Source organism: Fundulus heteroclitus, unplaced genomic scaffold (genome assembly GCF_011125445.2).
Source record: "Fundulus heteroclitus isolate FHET01 unplaced genomic scaffold, MU-UCD_Fhet_4.1 scaffold_453, whole genome shotgun sequence".
In the NCBI taxonomy this organism is placed as follows: Eukaryota; Metazoa; Chordata; class Actinopteri; order Cyprinodontiformes; family Fundulidae; genus Fundulus; species Fundulus heteroclitus.
The window spans coordinates 53310-70933 of NW_023396872.1; the positions used below are offsets into that span (position 1 = coordinate 53310).

Here is a 17624-nt window from a genome sequence, read left to right on the forward strand (position 1 = left end):
GTCTGCCCTGTTTCTGTCTCTCGGCTCCCCTAATACCCGACAGTGGCCTTGGCGTGAGACGAAACAGAGACAGTCATATCCCGGACATTCATTATCTGCACAGTAAAACGCAAGCATTTGGCCACGGCAATCAGCAGGTACTGAGGAGCAGCCGCTGCCGTATCTCCAGTGCTCACATGTCCGAGTGGCGTGAGGCCATAGTGACTTCAGACTGATATTTCAATAACATCCCAACCCTTTGATCACAGAGATAATGTTTTAAATTCAGACTAATATGTGTGGAAAAAAAAACAAACACAGTCCATCACCTGAGCACACCGGCGCCCCAGTAAATCAGTCGACCAGGAAAACAACCCCTAACATACAGCTGGTGCTACAATGGGACAGTTTAGATCAAACTATAATGTGCTATAATAGTCCAATTCTGTCTTCTGACCTAAATATGTTTTTTCTTTGTGAATATTTAATAAATCATGAATCATTCTTATTTCAGTTGACATTTGCACACTATTTTATGTCACATAAAATTAAAAATGCTAAATATTACGAGAAGTGACACTGTACGGGAAGGTTCACAGTAGCATTAGCATTCACTATGTTTCTATTTCTCACAATGGACAATTTTAATTTGAAATTTATGCTTTCCATCTAACTTTTTATAAGAATATCGCAGTAAGTTTATCTGAGGTGCCTGAGTAACTTTTGTACAGCAGTGCAGTAGGAAACCTATACTTTCATAAATGAAGCTTATCTTCTGGAGCTTTTGTAAAGTAACGCTGAAAATAAAATATCTCAGCTTGTCATTTTAACCATTTAGCGGCCATATAAAAAACAGGCCAGGGTATAATGATAGCAGGAACATCAAACTTCAACAGCTAAATGAAACTCTTTTACAATATATTTGTTTTCCAAATCAGTATTCAAATGAATGTTACAGTCCGCACAGACCGCAGACAGGAGTAGAGCACTGAACGCTTCAGATGAGGAAGGAAGTGAAAGGCAGAAAATGAGACGAAAAGGAACAGGAACACATCTCAACATCATCTCAGACAATGTCTGAAAACTGCTCAGAAAACATGAGCGACCCTTAATAGCAAGCGTATTTGCTGTGATCTAGTCTTACCTCCCACCAGGCCAGGTCAACATCGGCCCGGTTCAGCTCGATAATGTTTCCTTTGAGGAGCTGAAGAGGCTGGCCAAAGCCCACAGGGGGCGGCGGCAGACCATAATACTCCTGGCACACCTCCATCTTTGGACAGGCTGAAAACAACGGAGAAACATGGGAGATGCTATTATATTTGAAACATTTTAATTTTTTTTTAAATGGTAGTCCTGGACATTCAGCTGACTGAAAAAGTATTTGCTCCCTCAAAGAGTTCCTGTGTTTTCACTTTTTTGTCACATAAACGTTTCAGATGATCAAACTAAGTTCATAACATACAGTTATGGTGTAACTCAGACACATCTTCTGTGATCTATCCTAGGAAGATTGTGTGTTTTTGGTCTGACAACATCATACACCCTCTCCCGGGCAACCCTGATATGTCTGAGTAGCTTGCGTGGTCCACGGTTCTCCACCGCTTGATCCACAAACATGTTGGCACCTTTTCGGCAGCTTCAACGGCTTTTCTGATGTAAGGTCCTTTCATTAACGAATCTTCTCCACCCCACCACAATGGGGTAGCACCAAGTTCCCCAACCCTTGCTTGGGCACTTGACTACCAGCTCCTTGTACTTTGCCCTCTTCCTCTAGAAGGCTTCCTCTAGAGGTTTTCTCAGGGAACACCACCATGTTGGACTGTCAGTGTGACGCCCTTTCTCTGAATTGCTGTGCTAATTTCACAGCAGATGCAAACAGATGCATCCCTTACAAAAAGCTCCACTCTTGCCTCTTCAGTCCAGAGAATATTTGCCCAAATTTCTTGAAGATCATCAAGAAGTCTTTTGGCAGATGTGAGCTTAACCTTTGTATGATCAGCAGAGCTTTTGTGATGGAAGTCTCCTATGGATGCCACATTTCTCCATTTTTTCCCTACTGTTAAATTCTGACCTCAATAAGGGCAAATGAGGGCTGTAGGGTTTTAGATGTTGTTATAGGATCCTTTGTGACCTCCTGTGGGACCCTTTGTGGGGCTCACAGAATGATTTCTTGGTTTGCTGGCCACTATGGGAAAGGTTTGACATTGTTCAATGTTTATTTTATTTTTTATTCATGGATAATGGCCCTCACTGTAGTTTGATGGAATCCAAAACCGTTAGAAACATTTTTATTTTCAGAAAAGTTGTTAATCGCAGCTAATTCATGATTTCACAATGGTTTGATGATCTAAAACTATTGAAAAAGTGTGGAAAGATAACTAAAAATACTGGAAATCTGTAAAATGGCCTTTTTCACAGTACAGTATTCATGAGTACTAAACTAAAACACTGTGGTTAATAGATTGGGTATAAACTTGTAATTTAGGTTTATTGTGTATGAAATACCATACCTGCATTGGAACTTCCTGATGATCGCTGTGCTCTATCCTGAGGGAGCAAAAGATAAAATGGTTAAGTTTTAAATAGTGGGACAAATTCGATTTAACCAGGAGTATTATTCTGTTTATGTACCTGTCTCTTATTATGGCCAGAATGATCTGTAAATTCAACAATTCAGCAGTTAATGTAAAAAATAAATGTTTACCAAAAGCAGAAGGATTTTGCAGCTATCAAAGCCTGTATACAGACCAGAGTTTCGTCCACATCCCGGCACTCTGCCTAAACACTCTTTATGTGCCGCCATTTTACAACGGGTGCACTGGTAGCCCTGGAAGAATGTCCCTCTGGAAACAACATAGGGGGAATCCACCTTGGTAAACATGTTTTTAAATTTTACAGAAGTTCTGAGAGTTGGGGGGGGGGGGGGCACTACCTTAACAGCATTGAACATGCTTTGCAGGAGGTTGTTTCCTCAAAACAATGCATCTGGAAGTCATGGTTATTTGCAGTGGAGTTCTCAGGAGACATGTTTGACCTGCAGTTATATGCAAAGTGTGAAGGATTTGACCAAAGCTAAACACACAGGTGATTTTCTTTGGTTAAGCAAAAGCTGCACAAATCAACTCTCTTCGCTCTAGTAGTTAGAATGCAAATTAGACAATAAACACTTCCTGTGGGGTTCAGTAATCACGACTGTAAAATAAGAAGCAATTTTAGTAACATTTCTTGATGTGTGATGTAAGTTGATTTAGTTTGCACATGCATATATTTTTTTTACCAGATAAATCTGAACAATTTTAACAGCCACACCTCTGGATAATGCAGCAACTTCACTGTAAACCACTTGATAAAGTCAGTCGGTAACTTTACATCAGAGACGACATAAATCACATGTGGGGTTCCCCAAGGGCCCATCCTGGGTCCCCTCCTAGTCAATATCTACATGCTACCTTTAGCTCATATTATAAAAAACAACAACATAATTTACCATAACTATGTAGACGACACACAGCTCTACATCACCATGTCACCAGGTGACAATAAACCCATTCAAGCGCTTCTTAGAAGAAATCAAATGTGCCAAAATATGTGCCAAAACTTTCTTCAATTGACTAAAAACAAAACGGAAGTAATACTTTTTGGGCTGGTAGATGAGAGATCAGAAGTTAGCGCACGGCTTCAGCTGCTTTAACCAGTAACCACTAATCAGGCCCGAAATCTGGGTGTAGTGATGGACTCAGACCTGAACCTCCAAAAGCATCTAAAGATAGTTACAAGGTCGGCTGTCTATCACCTGAAGAACATTTCTAGGATTAAAGGACTGATGTCTCAGCAGGATCTGGAAAAACTAATCCATGCATTTATTTTTAGTCGAATTGATTTCTGCAACGGTGTTTTCACAGGTCTGCCTAAAAAGTGGTTTAGACAGCTGCAGCTGATCCAGAACGCTGCTGCCCGCGTTCACACTAAGACTAAGAAAGTAGAGCACATAACCCCAGTTCTAAAGTCCTTACACTGGCTCCCTGTATCTCAGAGAATAGACTTTAAAATACTTCTGTTAGTTTATAAATCCCTGAATGGCTTAGCACCTAAATACATCACAGATTTATTATCAGTGTATCAACCCCCAGACGACTGGCTCCAGCCTAGTCTGCATACCCAGAACCTGAACTAAACAAGGAGAAGCAGAATTCAGTTCCCATGCTCCACTTATCTGGAACAAAGTCCTGAAACCCTGAGTTCTTTTAAATCAAGAATAAAAACACATTTGTTTAGGATTGCCTTTGAGTGTTCCAGTTAAACTGTTTACTGAAGCATCATTGGTTTAAGTTTGTAGTCCAACTGTTTTTAATATTTGCTTTTAGTTTCCATTTTCCCATGTATTATTTTGTTTAAATTGTTCTACACTTTAGTCCAACTTGCTTTTATTCAGTTTTTATTTTCCTACATTCTACTCGTGTAAAGCACTTTGTGTTATCCTTGTACTGAAATGTGCTATATAAATACATTTGCCTTGCCTAAAGTTGCATTTCTGTTTTTCTTTTCTTTAATAATTCTTTGGGGGAATACCTGACTGTTCAGCTGTGAAAGTCTGCCCTTTTTGTTGTTTTTAACAAGCCACTCCCTTTCTTCTGTTTTGTGCTCGTGTAGTTTGGTGCTTGTTGTGTGTCTGTCCGTGTGCGATAACTCACATCGCCATCTCAAACTGTTCCAGCCATTTTTTCTTCAGTTCTCTGGTTTTGAAGAAGAAATCGTAGCCACTCCTCCCGAAGCAGTCCAGCAAGAGGAACAGATAGGACCACTGTTCACAAGGAAACACGCAGGATTTCTGCTTTAGGCCTACATATACCCCAAACATGTACAGGGCTTTACAGGGCCAGGGCAGGAGTATCATTTTTGTTAAAACCTTAAACCTTATAAGTGAAGTTCCATCATATGAGATAGATCAACGCAGAGTGGCATACATATATAAAGAGGAAGGAAAATGATTCATGGTTTTTAACCTCTTCTCAACAAACTAAATATATCTAGATGTAGCAATGCATCTGTGTTCATCATTCTTGATTAAATACTTTGTAGAACCAACTTTTGCTGTGGTTATAATCGCAAGTCTTTCTTCTTCTTATGGTTTTCTGTAAGCAATGGCTTTCTTCTTGCAGCTTTTACACACAGGCCAGATATTCGGAGTCCAGAACAATTGGTTTATGTGTTAACAGATACTGCCACTGGATGTGTGTGTTTCTACAACTCTCCCAGAGTTACCATGGTCCTTTTTGGCTGCTTCCCTGATTAATACCCTCCTCGCCTGGCCCGTCAGTGTTTTGGCGGTTTTACAGTCATGCGCTTTTCTTTTTCAGATAATGACTTAAATAGTGCTCAGTAAGATGTTCAAAGCTTGGAATATTGTTAGAATCTGCAATAATGTGCTTAAACTACACGAAGGATTGTCATATTTACCAATTAGATGACTACTAAAGGCCATTGGTTGCACTGGATTTTATTTAGGGGTATTCAGGTCTTTATTTGGAAAAAATTTAAAACCATGCACCATTTTCTTTCCTCTTGACCGTTATTATGATTTAAGTAAAATCTAATTAAAATTCACTGCAGCTTGTGGTTAGGATGTGACAAAAGCTAAAATAATCAAGAGGTGTGAATGCTTTAGTAAAGTAGTGAATGGTCTGAGTGTTACTGCGGCAAAGTGGGAGACACCTTCTTGTTGTCCTTCTCCCCCGTGGTTTCATCTCGTATCTGGTAGTGATGTAGTTCAATGATGTCCTTGAGCTCAAACGTTTCTCCGCCCTTCTTTTTGCAAACGATCACAGCTTTGTCGAAAAGGAACGCATATCTGATGGGAAGTAAAACACGGCGTCAATCACGGAGTGAGACTACGGAGACGACGGCGATGATGACGACGACGGGGAGACAGACCTGTCCTGTTTGGACTTTTTCTCTGAGCTGCAGATTTTCAGCTCTCCATCGATCTTTGGACGACCGAACAGAGCCAGAGACTGAGTCTGAGGAGCAGAAGGTTATTGACGTCACCTCAGAGGACAGCCGAAGAGTAAGCTTACAAAACCAAAAAAACGTGTGACCTCACCAGGTTTTCTATGGACATCTGAAAGCTGGTGATTTGTTTGATGACTTCATTGTCTCGTTTGACTTCATTCACACACTGAGCTAAGTCCTGAGAATATACAAAGAAGTGAGCAACTTGAAATAAAAACGCTTCTGTTTCTAGATAGTAAAAAAAATAATAATGATTCTAACACGCTTACTCTCATTGCATCAAGACCTGCTCGGAGATTGTCCTTGTCTGTGGGGTCGTTGGTGTGTTTCAGCAGCTCCTAACGCAATCAAACATCATGTTACATAAAATTCAACCAAAGAACAAAAGCACAGAGGGTGGGTTCATGTACAGCGAGTGTTCACACAGACCTGTAACAGCAGGTGATACTTAAGGACTCTCTGCATTGGAACCATGAGTAAATCTCTGAGGGAAAAACGGCCACTGTTTGCTCTCTTTGAACACTCCTGAGGAAGAAAATAGGAAGTTAATATCTGAGGAAGCTAAATGTGGATATTAAAATGGTAAGTAATTCCTATGTTTGTTCATTCTCTCACTTTTTATGTCTGTATTTGTTTGCATCCAGAGTGTTTCACTCAGAGAAAACCGTGTTATCCTAGCTGTCATGTTTAACTCTGGTAAATCTTTGGTTTTTCATGTCATCTGCCATCACTGTTGCATTAATCATATCACTAATAATTAGTTATATTATGGGCCAGGTAGTTCTTTCCTTATGTTATGTTTACTCTGTGTGCATCTGTGGACATTTTGCATTTCTTTCAGGTTGGATTTTATTTTATGTCCCAATTTTAGTCCCTCTGTGTTTTCCTGCTCTATTTTTGGTCACACTTGATATCTAATTTTGGTCAGTTTTGTGACTTTCTCCGTTAATGTCCCCATGGTTTTACATCTCATTGTGGCGTTTACGCTCTGCATCTTATTATACCACTTCTATGACTTCAAAGGTCTGGCACATGTAAAGTGTTTTGTGCTCGCTTACATATGCACGCTCTGTCAGAGATAAGAAGCTTAACAAAAAAAAAAGAAAGAAAAGAATTCTTCTTAATATAATAAAGAGCAGAACTGAAAGTGAATAAGTATCTTACGGTAAGTAAAAAGAAAACTTGAAGATGCTCAGAAAAAACAAATGATGAGAAGAAATGTTGCTTAAGACTAGTTTAAAAAGTTATATATTCACCTGACTTATGTGAATCTAAATGTGCATTTAAAATAGGGCTGGACGATAATTCAATAACAATATATATCGATCAATAGTCGTATATCAATAACAGAAAAATAAAAGGTCAGTAAAAAGTTTAATAGAACAGTTTTTCTTCCTTTTGCATTTTAGCCATGTAGGTTAATATTACAGTCGTTACATCCTCCCAACCAATCACAAACAGACTCAGGAACTCTCCATCACCAAGTACCGCCCCTTTAAAGAAGCTGTCACTTCATGCTTGCTCAGTATGAGGGATTGCTGCAAAGCCATGGACAATGCAGACAATTCTCCCTGTGGTTCTACACTTCTCCAGGAGTGAATGCTGCTTGTCGGGACTTTGATGCAATCAACTGATTTCCCTTATTTAGGACATTTCTGACCAATCTGTATAATATGATTGATTTTGACTTTGTAAAGTGCCTTGAGATGGCATGTTTCATGAATTGGCACTATATAAATAAAATTGAATTGAAAATTGAAATGAATTTAAAGAGTTCAGAGAGCACGCGTTCTTTTTTAAAAACTTGCAGTTTTGGTAAAACGTTGGTTGAATAAATGGTTGAGTTTGAATTCAGTGTTTGCGTGTTCTGTATCTAAAAATAGGTCACCAAGCCACAGCATAAAATGGCAGGGCTGCACTTAAAATATATGTTTTGAATTTGTAGATAATTATCGATATCAATCAATATGGTTTCTATTTTAGCGATGTGCTTTTTTTTAATATATCGTCCAGCCCTGATTTAAATATACAAAATGTAGAACAAAGCTTCTGAACCTGGACTGTAAAACTTAAAAGAGATGGGTTTTTTAATGGTTGGCAGAAACAGACTCTTGCTAAACATTAACTTTTAGAAAAATGAAGCTACATCTAATTAGCTTTATCACTTTTTAAGAAATACGTTACTGATTGTTTCCTCAAAAATATCTAGGTCCAAATAGCAGGGAAGACTTTCTTCAACATTAGGACTAAGAGTTGTGTTAGACTATTATTTACATGCTAATTCCTGGAATCTTTAAAATTAATTCAGATTAAGAAGATGCTGAAACCTGTAGTTGAAAAATGATAAGGAGGTGAGTCATGAAATGCATAAATAATGGCTCGGAACCGGCCTCCATCTCTTCATGATAAAGTGAAATCAAGAAAATCAAAAGCTCAGTTCTCCTTTTCACTTCTGGACACTGCTGCTAGAGTACCGCCCATGAATTTAAAAGAAAAAAAAAGAAAAAGAAAAAAACAGAACCAGTCACACAGTCAGTTTCCTCTCAATGGATTAAACTTGCTTATGCAGCACAGACGGACAAACAAAGCAGCGTTCTGTCTTCCTGGTTGGCTGGAGCTGTTTCTGACAGTGTGGGACGCCCTCACCTCCAGTTTCATCCTGACGTCCTCTCTCATGGTCGACACCTTGTCGAGGTGCTTCGTCGCTGCTTCCACCTGGCTGCAGTAATGGCCGTACAGTAGGAGCCTGCAGGGAGGTTGGATATTGAATACTCAAACACGTAACGTCTGCTGTTTTCATGATCAGCACAAACGGGTTAGTGTATGGGAGCTTCTGTCGGAGCTGCATACCTTTCCTTGTAGTTTATGAACACCTGGTAAAGATCTTTGGCTCCGTGATTTAAAATTGAGATTCGGACTTCCTCCAGCAAACCGCGATGGGTTTTAGCCAAGTCCTACAAAAAACCCAAAGTCAAATGTATAACGTACAAAAAAAAAAAAAAAAAAATCCTTCAAAGCTGAGATTTAAGGGTCTGTCCAAATGATCTCTTTACCTTTACGTTGATGAAGATACTTTCAATGTCGTGAGGCTGAAGAAACCGTTCAAGGGGCTTCATAAAGTGCTGCACAAAACAGGGGAAATATTCATGAATGTCTGTTCAAAGACACTTTAAAGGCTTTATAATGGCCTGGCACATCAGAGTTTATCCAGCTGTTCACCTAAACACAGCAGGTGTACAGGCTGGATGTATGAATGAAGAAATGTCTGAAAACCTATGTATGCCATCGCTATACCTGATTAGTTATATGTACAGTCATGTGAAGTAAGAGTGCAGTACAACCACACTTTTATTTCCACTTAAAATGGCTAAAAACCTCAAACAGGCCTGTCGCATCAGGTGGAAAGGATGAGGACGTCATTACTGAGCTTTCTGATTTAAACCACAGACCCTCAGTCTGTGTGCTCCTGCATGCAGAATAGAGATTAATCGCCTGGGTTAGAACCAAAGCGCTAACTGAGACCTTCAAAAGGAAGGTTGGAGCAGTTTGTGAGTCTTGTAAGGAGTTTGAAATGGTTTGAAATCTTCCATTCTATTATAAGTAAAGTAGTTTTCAAGGGAAGCACATTCAAAACAGCCGTCACCATGCACAGATGTGGCAGTCAAAGCGAAGTTCACTCAAAAATTGAACCACAAGATGTCAAATGGAGACTCTAAAAACCCCAAAAAATCCATCATAGTAAAGTTTGCTAGAAAGTAGAGACAGACCGAACCTTCTGGAATCTGAATTAAAGTCTGTGGCACCAAGACAGAGGGCATGTTTGACCTAAACTAAAAACAGCATAGCTGGGGTAAAAACAACAACAATTTCCTGCTATCTGTGACGCAGCTTGAGGTTTAATAATTTGGGAAGGTTTTCCTTTAAATTAATAAAAACTGAAGCAGAACTGAAGCCTACATCCGAAACTTAGCAGCTAACCCAGCAAAGACTGGCTGAGACTTCAGAAATGGAAAGTCCTGGCCCGAGTCAAGATCTTCATCTCATTGGGATATTATTTTCCCTAACTGGAATTGATGTATATTTATGTTCACATGTATCATTTATTGAATAAAAATGTACTTCTTTGATGTGGAATCAAATCCCTTTTTTCCCCAGAGATAAATAAATGAGACAAGATATGTATATGTGAACATTTTTTTAAATGAATTGTGAATTATTTTCACGTGACTGTAGATACACACAGCATATCGCCACCACATTTACTGGGACAACGGTTAAAGATATGTAAATTGCCTTAAAATAAATTCACCTTAAATTGCAGTAGTTTAATCTCAGTGGACAGTTTAGAAAATCCAAGCTGTGATTTGAATGGATTTATCTTTTACACAATGCCTATTTTCAGGTTGATGCGTGGCATCACTTTCTTCAAAGTGGGAAAGATGGGAGAACATACCATTAAATGTGCTGTTCTTCCTAATGGCTGCAAGAAAATAGCTGGTCACCTACGCTTGTCTATATCTACGTGCCCCTTTGCTGTCCATTTTTAAAACGCTTCTAAAAACACGTTATTCCTTGAATTTTACTCTATTTAAATTTTTTTAATTGATTCTATTTTTGTTTTTCCCTGTTTGTTCTTTTTTTGTTTTACACATGTAGCACTTTGGTGCAGCTGTGGTTGTTTTAAAGTGTACAAAATACAACAAAATTTCTTGTTACAGCAAAAAAAGGCAAAGTTATTTCAAGACTTTTCATACATTCGTGCCAATGGTGTCATTAAACATGAGACTGAGTTTGTGTGTGTGTGTGTGTGTGGTTTGTGTGTGTGTGTGTGTGTGTGCGCACGCACCTGTAAGATAGATTCCAGTGTATCAGTGTATTTCTCTTCAGTCTGTCGTATTTCCTGCAGGCAGCACTCTCGCTTGTCAACACCAGTTTTCTGCTGCTGCATGAACCAGAGCACGCACAATGTCAAACAAGGCCAGACAGTTCTCCCTATGTGGTTAGACCCGTCTTTTCTTTTCAGCGAAGCGTCAACGTGAAATGTATTTGTATGGCACACTGAAAGACACCAAAAGCTGACCTAAGTGCTTCACTATTTTGCCAAACTAAAAAAAAAAATATTTTAAGAATGAGTAATATATACGAAAATATACTGAATTAAACATAAAATAAATAATGTAACTGCTACAAAACCTATTTAGGATCTCAAAGACAATAGATGAGTCTTTAGCAGATGGTTAAGTGATTCTATGGTTCCACTACATTTTGGTCACCAAAGCAATATATTTTAGTTTAGATCTCTGAACATCCAAGAGAAACTGTCTGGTCGCTCTTAAATGTGACAAAGACAGCACCAAACGTAATTAAACATCATTTCATTTGTCTAAACAGAATCACCCAATCACAGCCTCACAGAAACTGCTCCAAAAGATGCATAATGGCACATGCTACTGAAATGTGCTATAAAAATAAACGTGCCTTGCTTTGCCTAAAATAAATGTAACTATTACCACAATATTTGAAACCTTTACATGAACATAGAATATTTGTAACGGCATGCTTTCATTTAAGGACACATCTATTTTCTCCACGGACAAAAACAACAACATCAGTAAAGTAATGTTTAGTCTACATAGCAGATATTGGCTTGATGAACCGAGGAAACCTGTGTCCATTTCAAGAAGACATTCCGGTTTAAAACTCCTCTTAAGAGTTAAAAAACAAAGGATACAACTAGTAAAGCAGGAATAAAAATGGCAAATTAATTGAAAAAGAAACAAAAATACATAGAAATGAACCCATTTTACTGGTTTGAACAACACTTTTAAACTTGGAAAACAAATTTTTTTTTAATCAAAATGTGAAGCCAACTAACTTTCCACCAGTCTAACCAAAAAAGAAAAAAAAGAAACATGACCGTATTTCTTTTTCTCACAGTGAAAGACCACAACGCCGGGCCTCAAAGTTTTCCTGCTTCATGGGGCCCTCAGTCAAGCAACAGGTGGCGAGGTTAACCTGACTCATTTCTAAAGTTCAAAATGACGACTGCCAAAGACCGGCAGAGTTTTAGGTTACCAGGCGCCGCTCTGTTTGAGGAACAAAGTTTGTGAGAGGCACTCACAGTTTCAGGCTGCTCGTCTGTCCTCATCAGGTCCTCGTAGATCTCGTCCCCCTCGTTATCTTCGTCCTCCACAAAATCGTACAGGTCGTCATCCTCATCCACGGTGTCACTGACAGACGTCACACAAACATCTTTAATGTGTCTTCTTAGATATCAGGGTTAATGCAACACTAACCTACAGTTTTTAAAGATAATTAGGGATGGTTTGAGGTGAGGCTGTTTAAGTCACTGTGAATGTCATTTGAGCAAAAATATTTTAATTGTTAAAGAGCTTTTAAAATTACACATCTGTTTTTTTATGCTTCTTTGGATAAATGAACGTCTCTTTATGAAATTAGGATAAATGTATTGCTATGTTAGAATTCCTAAACTAAAGATATTTGTACACTAAATGTGTCAAATCATTTTTATTACAACAAAATCCCTTCTTTTTATCTGTTAGCAACTTTTCTTTCTGACTTCTAGAAGCAGATCTGCTGTAATATTTGTTTGATAAATTTTTCTTTTCAATTTTATTTATATAGCGCCAGTTCATGAAACATGACATCACAAGGCACTTTTCAAAGTCATATTCAATCATACAATCAGATTATACAGATTGGGTCAGATTATACAGACTGGTCAAAAAAAATCTAAGGAAACCCAGTAGATTGCACCAAGAATTTTATATTTTTGTTTTTAAAAAGTGTTTAAACTTGTATTGAGCACTATTTCTATTGACTTAAGGTAATTAACTTTGTATAGAGCAACAACACACCCGTGTTCTAATTAAAATAATTATAGAAAAAAAATCATAAAGACTAAGAATATATCATTTCTGAGAAAAAAAAAACTTACTCTATCTGGTCAGAAAGGCCGCTGTAGATCTCATCATCGGGAGCAGATCCCTCCAAAGGGAAAGGCCTGGTGAAGAGAAACATGTTTAAATGCACGTGTTGTACCATTTTGTGTAGCACTAAAACCACTTGCATGCAATTTGATGACAGGTTCTATGTCCCCTACTTTTGCCAACAACTCTGAAGCGAAAATGTTGTGTTCTCAAAAATGTGTAAATAAAGACAGAGGATTTTCTTGGTAGTGTAATGCGTGCAGAATAAAAAGCCTTTGACCATTGCAAATGTATTGAAATGTCAGAAATAATACTTCCAGAAGAGCATTCTCTTCTGGAAGTAGAATGCTCTTTTAGAATGAAAATTACACACACAAGGAGAGATGAAGGGGAAAAGCTGCAAGAATACTTGCCAGGAGGAAGTCAGACTGATGCAGAAGCAAAAAGCAGGATGAGAACGAGGGCAGATGAGGTGAAAGTACACAGACGGGTGTCTGTAGTGCATTATAAAACAGAATGCAATCTGAAGAAATTTTACCGTTTCTTTAAGGGTGTGGGACCTATTGTTAGCAACACTGTACCATATTGGTGCCTAAGACTAAAATAGTTTTTGGTTTTCAACCCAAAATTTTTTTATATCATAAACATGTGTAAATGTAATTAATAACTTCAACAGGTTACAGAATATTACATTTGAAATGTAAAAGCACTGAGAAAGGTTCTGCTGAAAAAGGTTTCTTGCCTGAAATCTGCAACATTGAACCACTGCGGATCAACCCGCTGAAAAAACTAAATGTAGTTTTTTTTCCCCTTTCACTTTCTAGTGAAGATATTTGATGTTGAAATTTAAAGTAAAGTTCAGGCTATTGTACTATACTCCGTAAGCCACAGTCTACCTCTACAGTAAAATTTGGTTGTTCTGTTTGCTTATAATTTCCACACATTTTCTTCCATTCACAGGGATTCAGCCTCACTCTATTCATCTTTAAGCCAAAGGTTTGGGGCAGATTTCTGTGGCACTAGCAGCCTTTCAAGATAGAAATTAGACAGAAAAGGGGCAGAGAAAGTAGGAGGAAAGGCATGCAGTAAGTCCCAAGGTTGGGAATTGAACCTTGGACAGCTGCACTGAGGACTAATAGGCACTAAATATTGGTCAACACCCCAACCCAGCAGTTTTTAGGGTTGACAAATATGATTTGGAGCGTAGAGGTTGCGTTTTTGGAGGAGGGTTGATTATATGGGCTGATTAAGCCACCACAGGACTTAATCAGCCCATGGTCAAATAAAGACAACAGATAATCAAATCATAATAGAACTGAACATGAGGCCATTGGTGCTACAGCTTAGTTCTGAATGGACTACTTAAAAGGATAATCATCCCAAAAATATCCCCAAATGTACAATAAGATGGATGGATGGATAAAAAAAAAAGAAAATAATTTATAGTTTTATGGTGGTCTGGTGAAATTCAGCACTCCAGCTCGGCTGAAATGCCGTGGTGAGACAGGAATGTCCAAAGTTAGTCCTCAAAAGCCGTTGACCTGCATGTTTTAGATGTGTTTCTGCTGCAACACTGATTGATTCAAATGGCTTAACGAGCATGTTTCTCCAGTAATAAGTTAACGACCAGTTCCCTTGATGCAGGGGGGCTGAAGCAGGAAACCATCGTAAACATGCGGGACACGGACCCTCGAGGGCTGAGTTTGGACACCACTGCCTTAAAAAACATGTGCAAATGGAAATAATGGAAATAAAACCCAAGATTTCAATATGAAATGCAAATATACTGTATGTCTCCATCCATCCATCCATTGAGCAGTAGAACGACCATTTCAGTGATGAAGTAAACTCCTTTGCCTTCACAGTTGGGAGCAGAGCCCTAATTACTGCAAGCGAACCCTGATGTCCATCTCTGGCTCCATCCAACCATCAGTTGTGAAAAACAAACCCAAGATAATTAAACCCCTAAATGTTAGCGTGATGGAGACTTTCAGTCCAGAGCACAAAAACGTGTGGAGTTTTTTTCACCATAAAGGTGAAGTCACCTGATGGGGAGCTGCCACCTCGTGCTTGGTGTGTGTTTAAAATGCCGTACACCAAAAACAAACACTTCAAAGGACCCTATATCTTTTTACAGTCAAATTAAATGCTAAAAAGCTTTAGCGTCAGAATGACCGAGGCAGACATGTACTCACTGAAGTCCTCGTTGTAGAGCAATGTGTGAATGGGACAGGATGGACAAAGTGTTCATAACCTGTAATAAAAAAAAAAAAACACAGTTAGAAAAAAAAAACATATCTTAATGAAATGCAGAACGCGAGAAAGAGACAGAGCAGTCTGGGTAACACCGATAAATACATTTCAAGTACACAGCGAATAATTTAGTTTCAGTCTAGTTTCGGTCTTCTTAGGTTGAGTGATCTAAGATAACCAGTTTATATGAGAGATGTGGTCAGAGCTTCTGAGATATGTCACAGCGGTCGGTATTAGAACGACTTCTGTTTCTGGTCAGAACTTCTGAGTGTGAACTCAAGGGTATGTTACTTTTCATGTTACACAGTGTAAAATTCATTGAAATGCTTTTCTTAAAATGTTTAATTCTTGACATTATTTAGATCCACCCTTAAATTTCAGGACTGCAGCTCTTCTCTTTTGGCGAGGCCCACGGTTTAGTTTAATGGCGCAGAGTGAGAAGATTCCCTGTCAAACCAGAGAGCTTGTTTCGCAGTCAGCAACTTTTGACTGTTTCGGTTTGATTTCCGCTTTCATTCAAGGCAGAAACAGGGGGAAAGATTTTTGGAGAAGTAAATATTTGAATGAACTGCTCTCTGTCCGATCACTGTTATATAAGGTAACCTCTGCAGATAGGCCGACAGAGTGGTGGGGTCTTTGCTGGATCCACTGCAGATTGCCTAACACACTGCAAAAACGGAACTTAAAATAAGTAAAATGTTCTTGAAATTAATGTATTTTTCCTTGATTTGAGCAGGTAAATAAGATGATCTGCCAATAGAATAGGATTTTTGCACTTAAAATAGGAACAATTCATCTCCATTGTCTTATTTCGAGTGCAATATATCTAATTATCTTATTTTAGGGGTAAAAATACTCATTCCATTGTCAGATAATCTTATTTACCTGCTCAATCTAGGACAAAAACACAAATTTTAAGAAAAGTTTTACTTATTTTTAGATCCGTTTTTGCAGTGCAGCCTGGTATCGGGGCGGGTGATGCCATCATCTACCGAGCTCTGATCCATCTGGAGAAGCCTGGAAGCACGGTGAGGATCATGTTTTTTTTTTTTTTATTCCTCCAGTGCTTTTAATACCATCCAGCTGGGACTTCTGATGGACAAGGTGGAGCGGTGAGGAGTGGACCACCACCTGTCCCAGTGGATTCTGGCCTCCCTCCCTGGCCGTATGTTAGAACACCAGGCTGTCTCTCTGACAGGCTGCAGTATGGAGGCCCCACGGGGGAAATGTGCTGGCACCGTTCCTGTTCATCCTCTACACTGCAGACTTCTCCGTCAACTCCCCACGTCGGCACCTTCAGGATTTCTCAGTTGTTTCTACCATAAGCTATGTTTCCATCTGATTGTCAAGCAAATTTTGAGCAAACTTTCAAAAATGTTGCAAAAAAGAGAATGTAAATCAGGCGCGTTTCCTTCCACTGGTGCGTAGCAAATGAACCAGGCCATGCAAAGTGTCATTTTGTCAGAAGGTGACGTTACGCATGGCTGTAATAAACAGGAAGCAGAGGTTTCAAACTTGCCATGGACCACACATCGCAGCGAAAAAGGAGAGCGGTTTTTCAGGAACGTCTTGCTATGAGGCGTCTTCTAATCGTTCTGTCATGTCAAGTATTGGAGATGTTAATGGCGGGCTGGTGGCGTAGAGAAAGAAATGCAATTCTTTGCGCATTAAGTGAACATCCAGGAAGACGGCGACAGCGGAAAACAGCTGATCGGTCATGTGAGAAAATGTTTGGGACGTCAGAACCGATTCTGCAAATGTGTTTCCATCTCCCATTTTGTGCGTTAACTCTTTTTTGGAAAGTTGTTTCGATTTCGCCGTTTCCATCAACCTTTTCTAATGCGATACTTCAAAAGATGTGTGAAAAATACAAAATAAAAAAAATAAACGTTGATGGAAACAAGGCTATAGACTGTCCAGACAGTCCTGTGTCCAGACAGCGGACACAGGACTTTGTGGACTGGTGCCAGTGGAACCATCTCATGATCAACGCGGGGAAAACCCAAGGAGTAGATGCAGACCCACCACACTGACACAGGTGAACATCCAGAGAACTAACATTTACATAGTGGACTCTGAGGTGGCTCTCACCGAGCAAATCATTCTTTAAAATGTTATTTTCTCAAATAATGATTTGTTTAACTCAGGAGTTAAATTGTAGATGGGTTGAAACACATATCAAATGTTGTTCTAAATTAGTTAAGCTAATTTAACTCCATTCCGTATTCTTTAAGATGAACTTTAGTTCTCTAACTCGGATCTGCGGTGAACCAGGATTCACTGAATCATTCTGATGATGATGATCAACCACTGTATTTTGTGTGTACAGAGTTCCTTGGTTTCTTTTTATCTTCATTTGGCTTAGTAGTTTTAGTTAAGTTTCACTAGCCTCGTAGAGAGGATTTTTTGTTTGAACTATAGTGTTAATTCAGA

At 38.9% G+C, this 17624-nt stretch overlaps 1 protein-coding gene across 1 annotated transcript in view; it reads right to left on the minus strand.

The window, feature by feature from the left end:
• LOC118556322 (proto-oncogene vav-like) overlaps nucleotides 1-17624 on the minus strand; it is a 44620-nt gene that overhangs the window by 8119 nt on the left and 18877 nt on the right. The window contains exons 6-23 of the mRNA XM_036131720.1: nucleotides 15134-15192; nucleotides 12947-13012; nucleotides 12110-12218; nucleotides 10835-10930; nucleotides 9042-9110; nucleotides 8839-8942; nucleotides 8635-8734; nucleotides 6418-6513; nucleotides 6258-6326; nucleotides 6080-6166; nucleotides 5911-5996; nucleotides 5692-5827; nucleotides 4671-4780; nucleotides 2912-3013; nucleotides 2728-2822; nucleotides 2611-2636; nucleotides 2490-2526; nucleotides 1124-1260 (exon numbers count right to left, since the gene is read on the minus strand). Coding sequence (XP_035987613.1) covers nucleotides 1124-1260; nucleotides 2490-2526; nucleotides 2611-2636; nucleotides 2728-2822; nucleotides 2912-3013; nucleotides 4671-4780; nucleotides 5692-5827; nucleotides 5911-5996; nucleotides 6080-6166; nucleotides 6258-6326; nucleotides 6418-6513; nucleotides 8635-8734; nucleotides 8839-8942; nucleotides 9042-9110; nucleotides 10835-10930; nucleotides 12110-12218; nucleotides 12947-13012; nucleotides 15134-15192 — 1584 coding nt within the window. The remainder of the gene's footprint in view (nucleotides 1-1123; nucleotides 1261-2489; nucleotides 2527-2610; nucleotides 2637-2727; nucleotides 2823-2911; nucleotides 3014-4670; nucleotides 4781-5691; nucleotides 5828-5910; nucleotides 5997-6079; nucleotides 6167-6257; nucleotides 6327-6417; nucleotides 6514-8634; nucleotides 8735-8838; nucleotides 8943-9041; nucleotides 9111-10834; nucleotides 10931-12109; nucleotides 12219-12946; nucleotides 13013-15133; nucleotides 15193-17624) is intronic.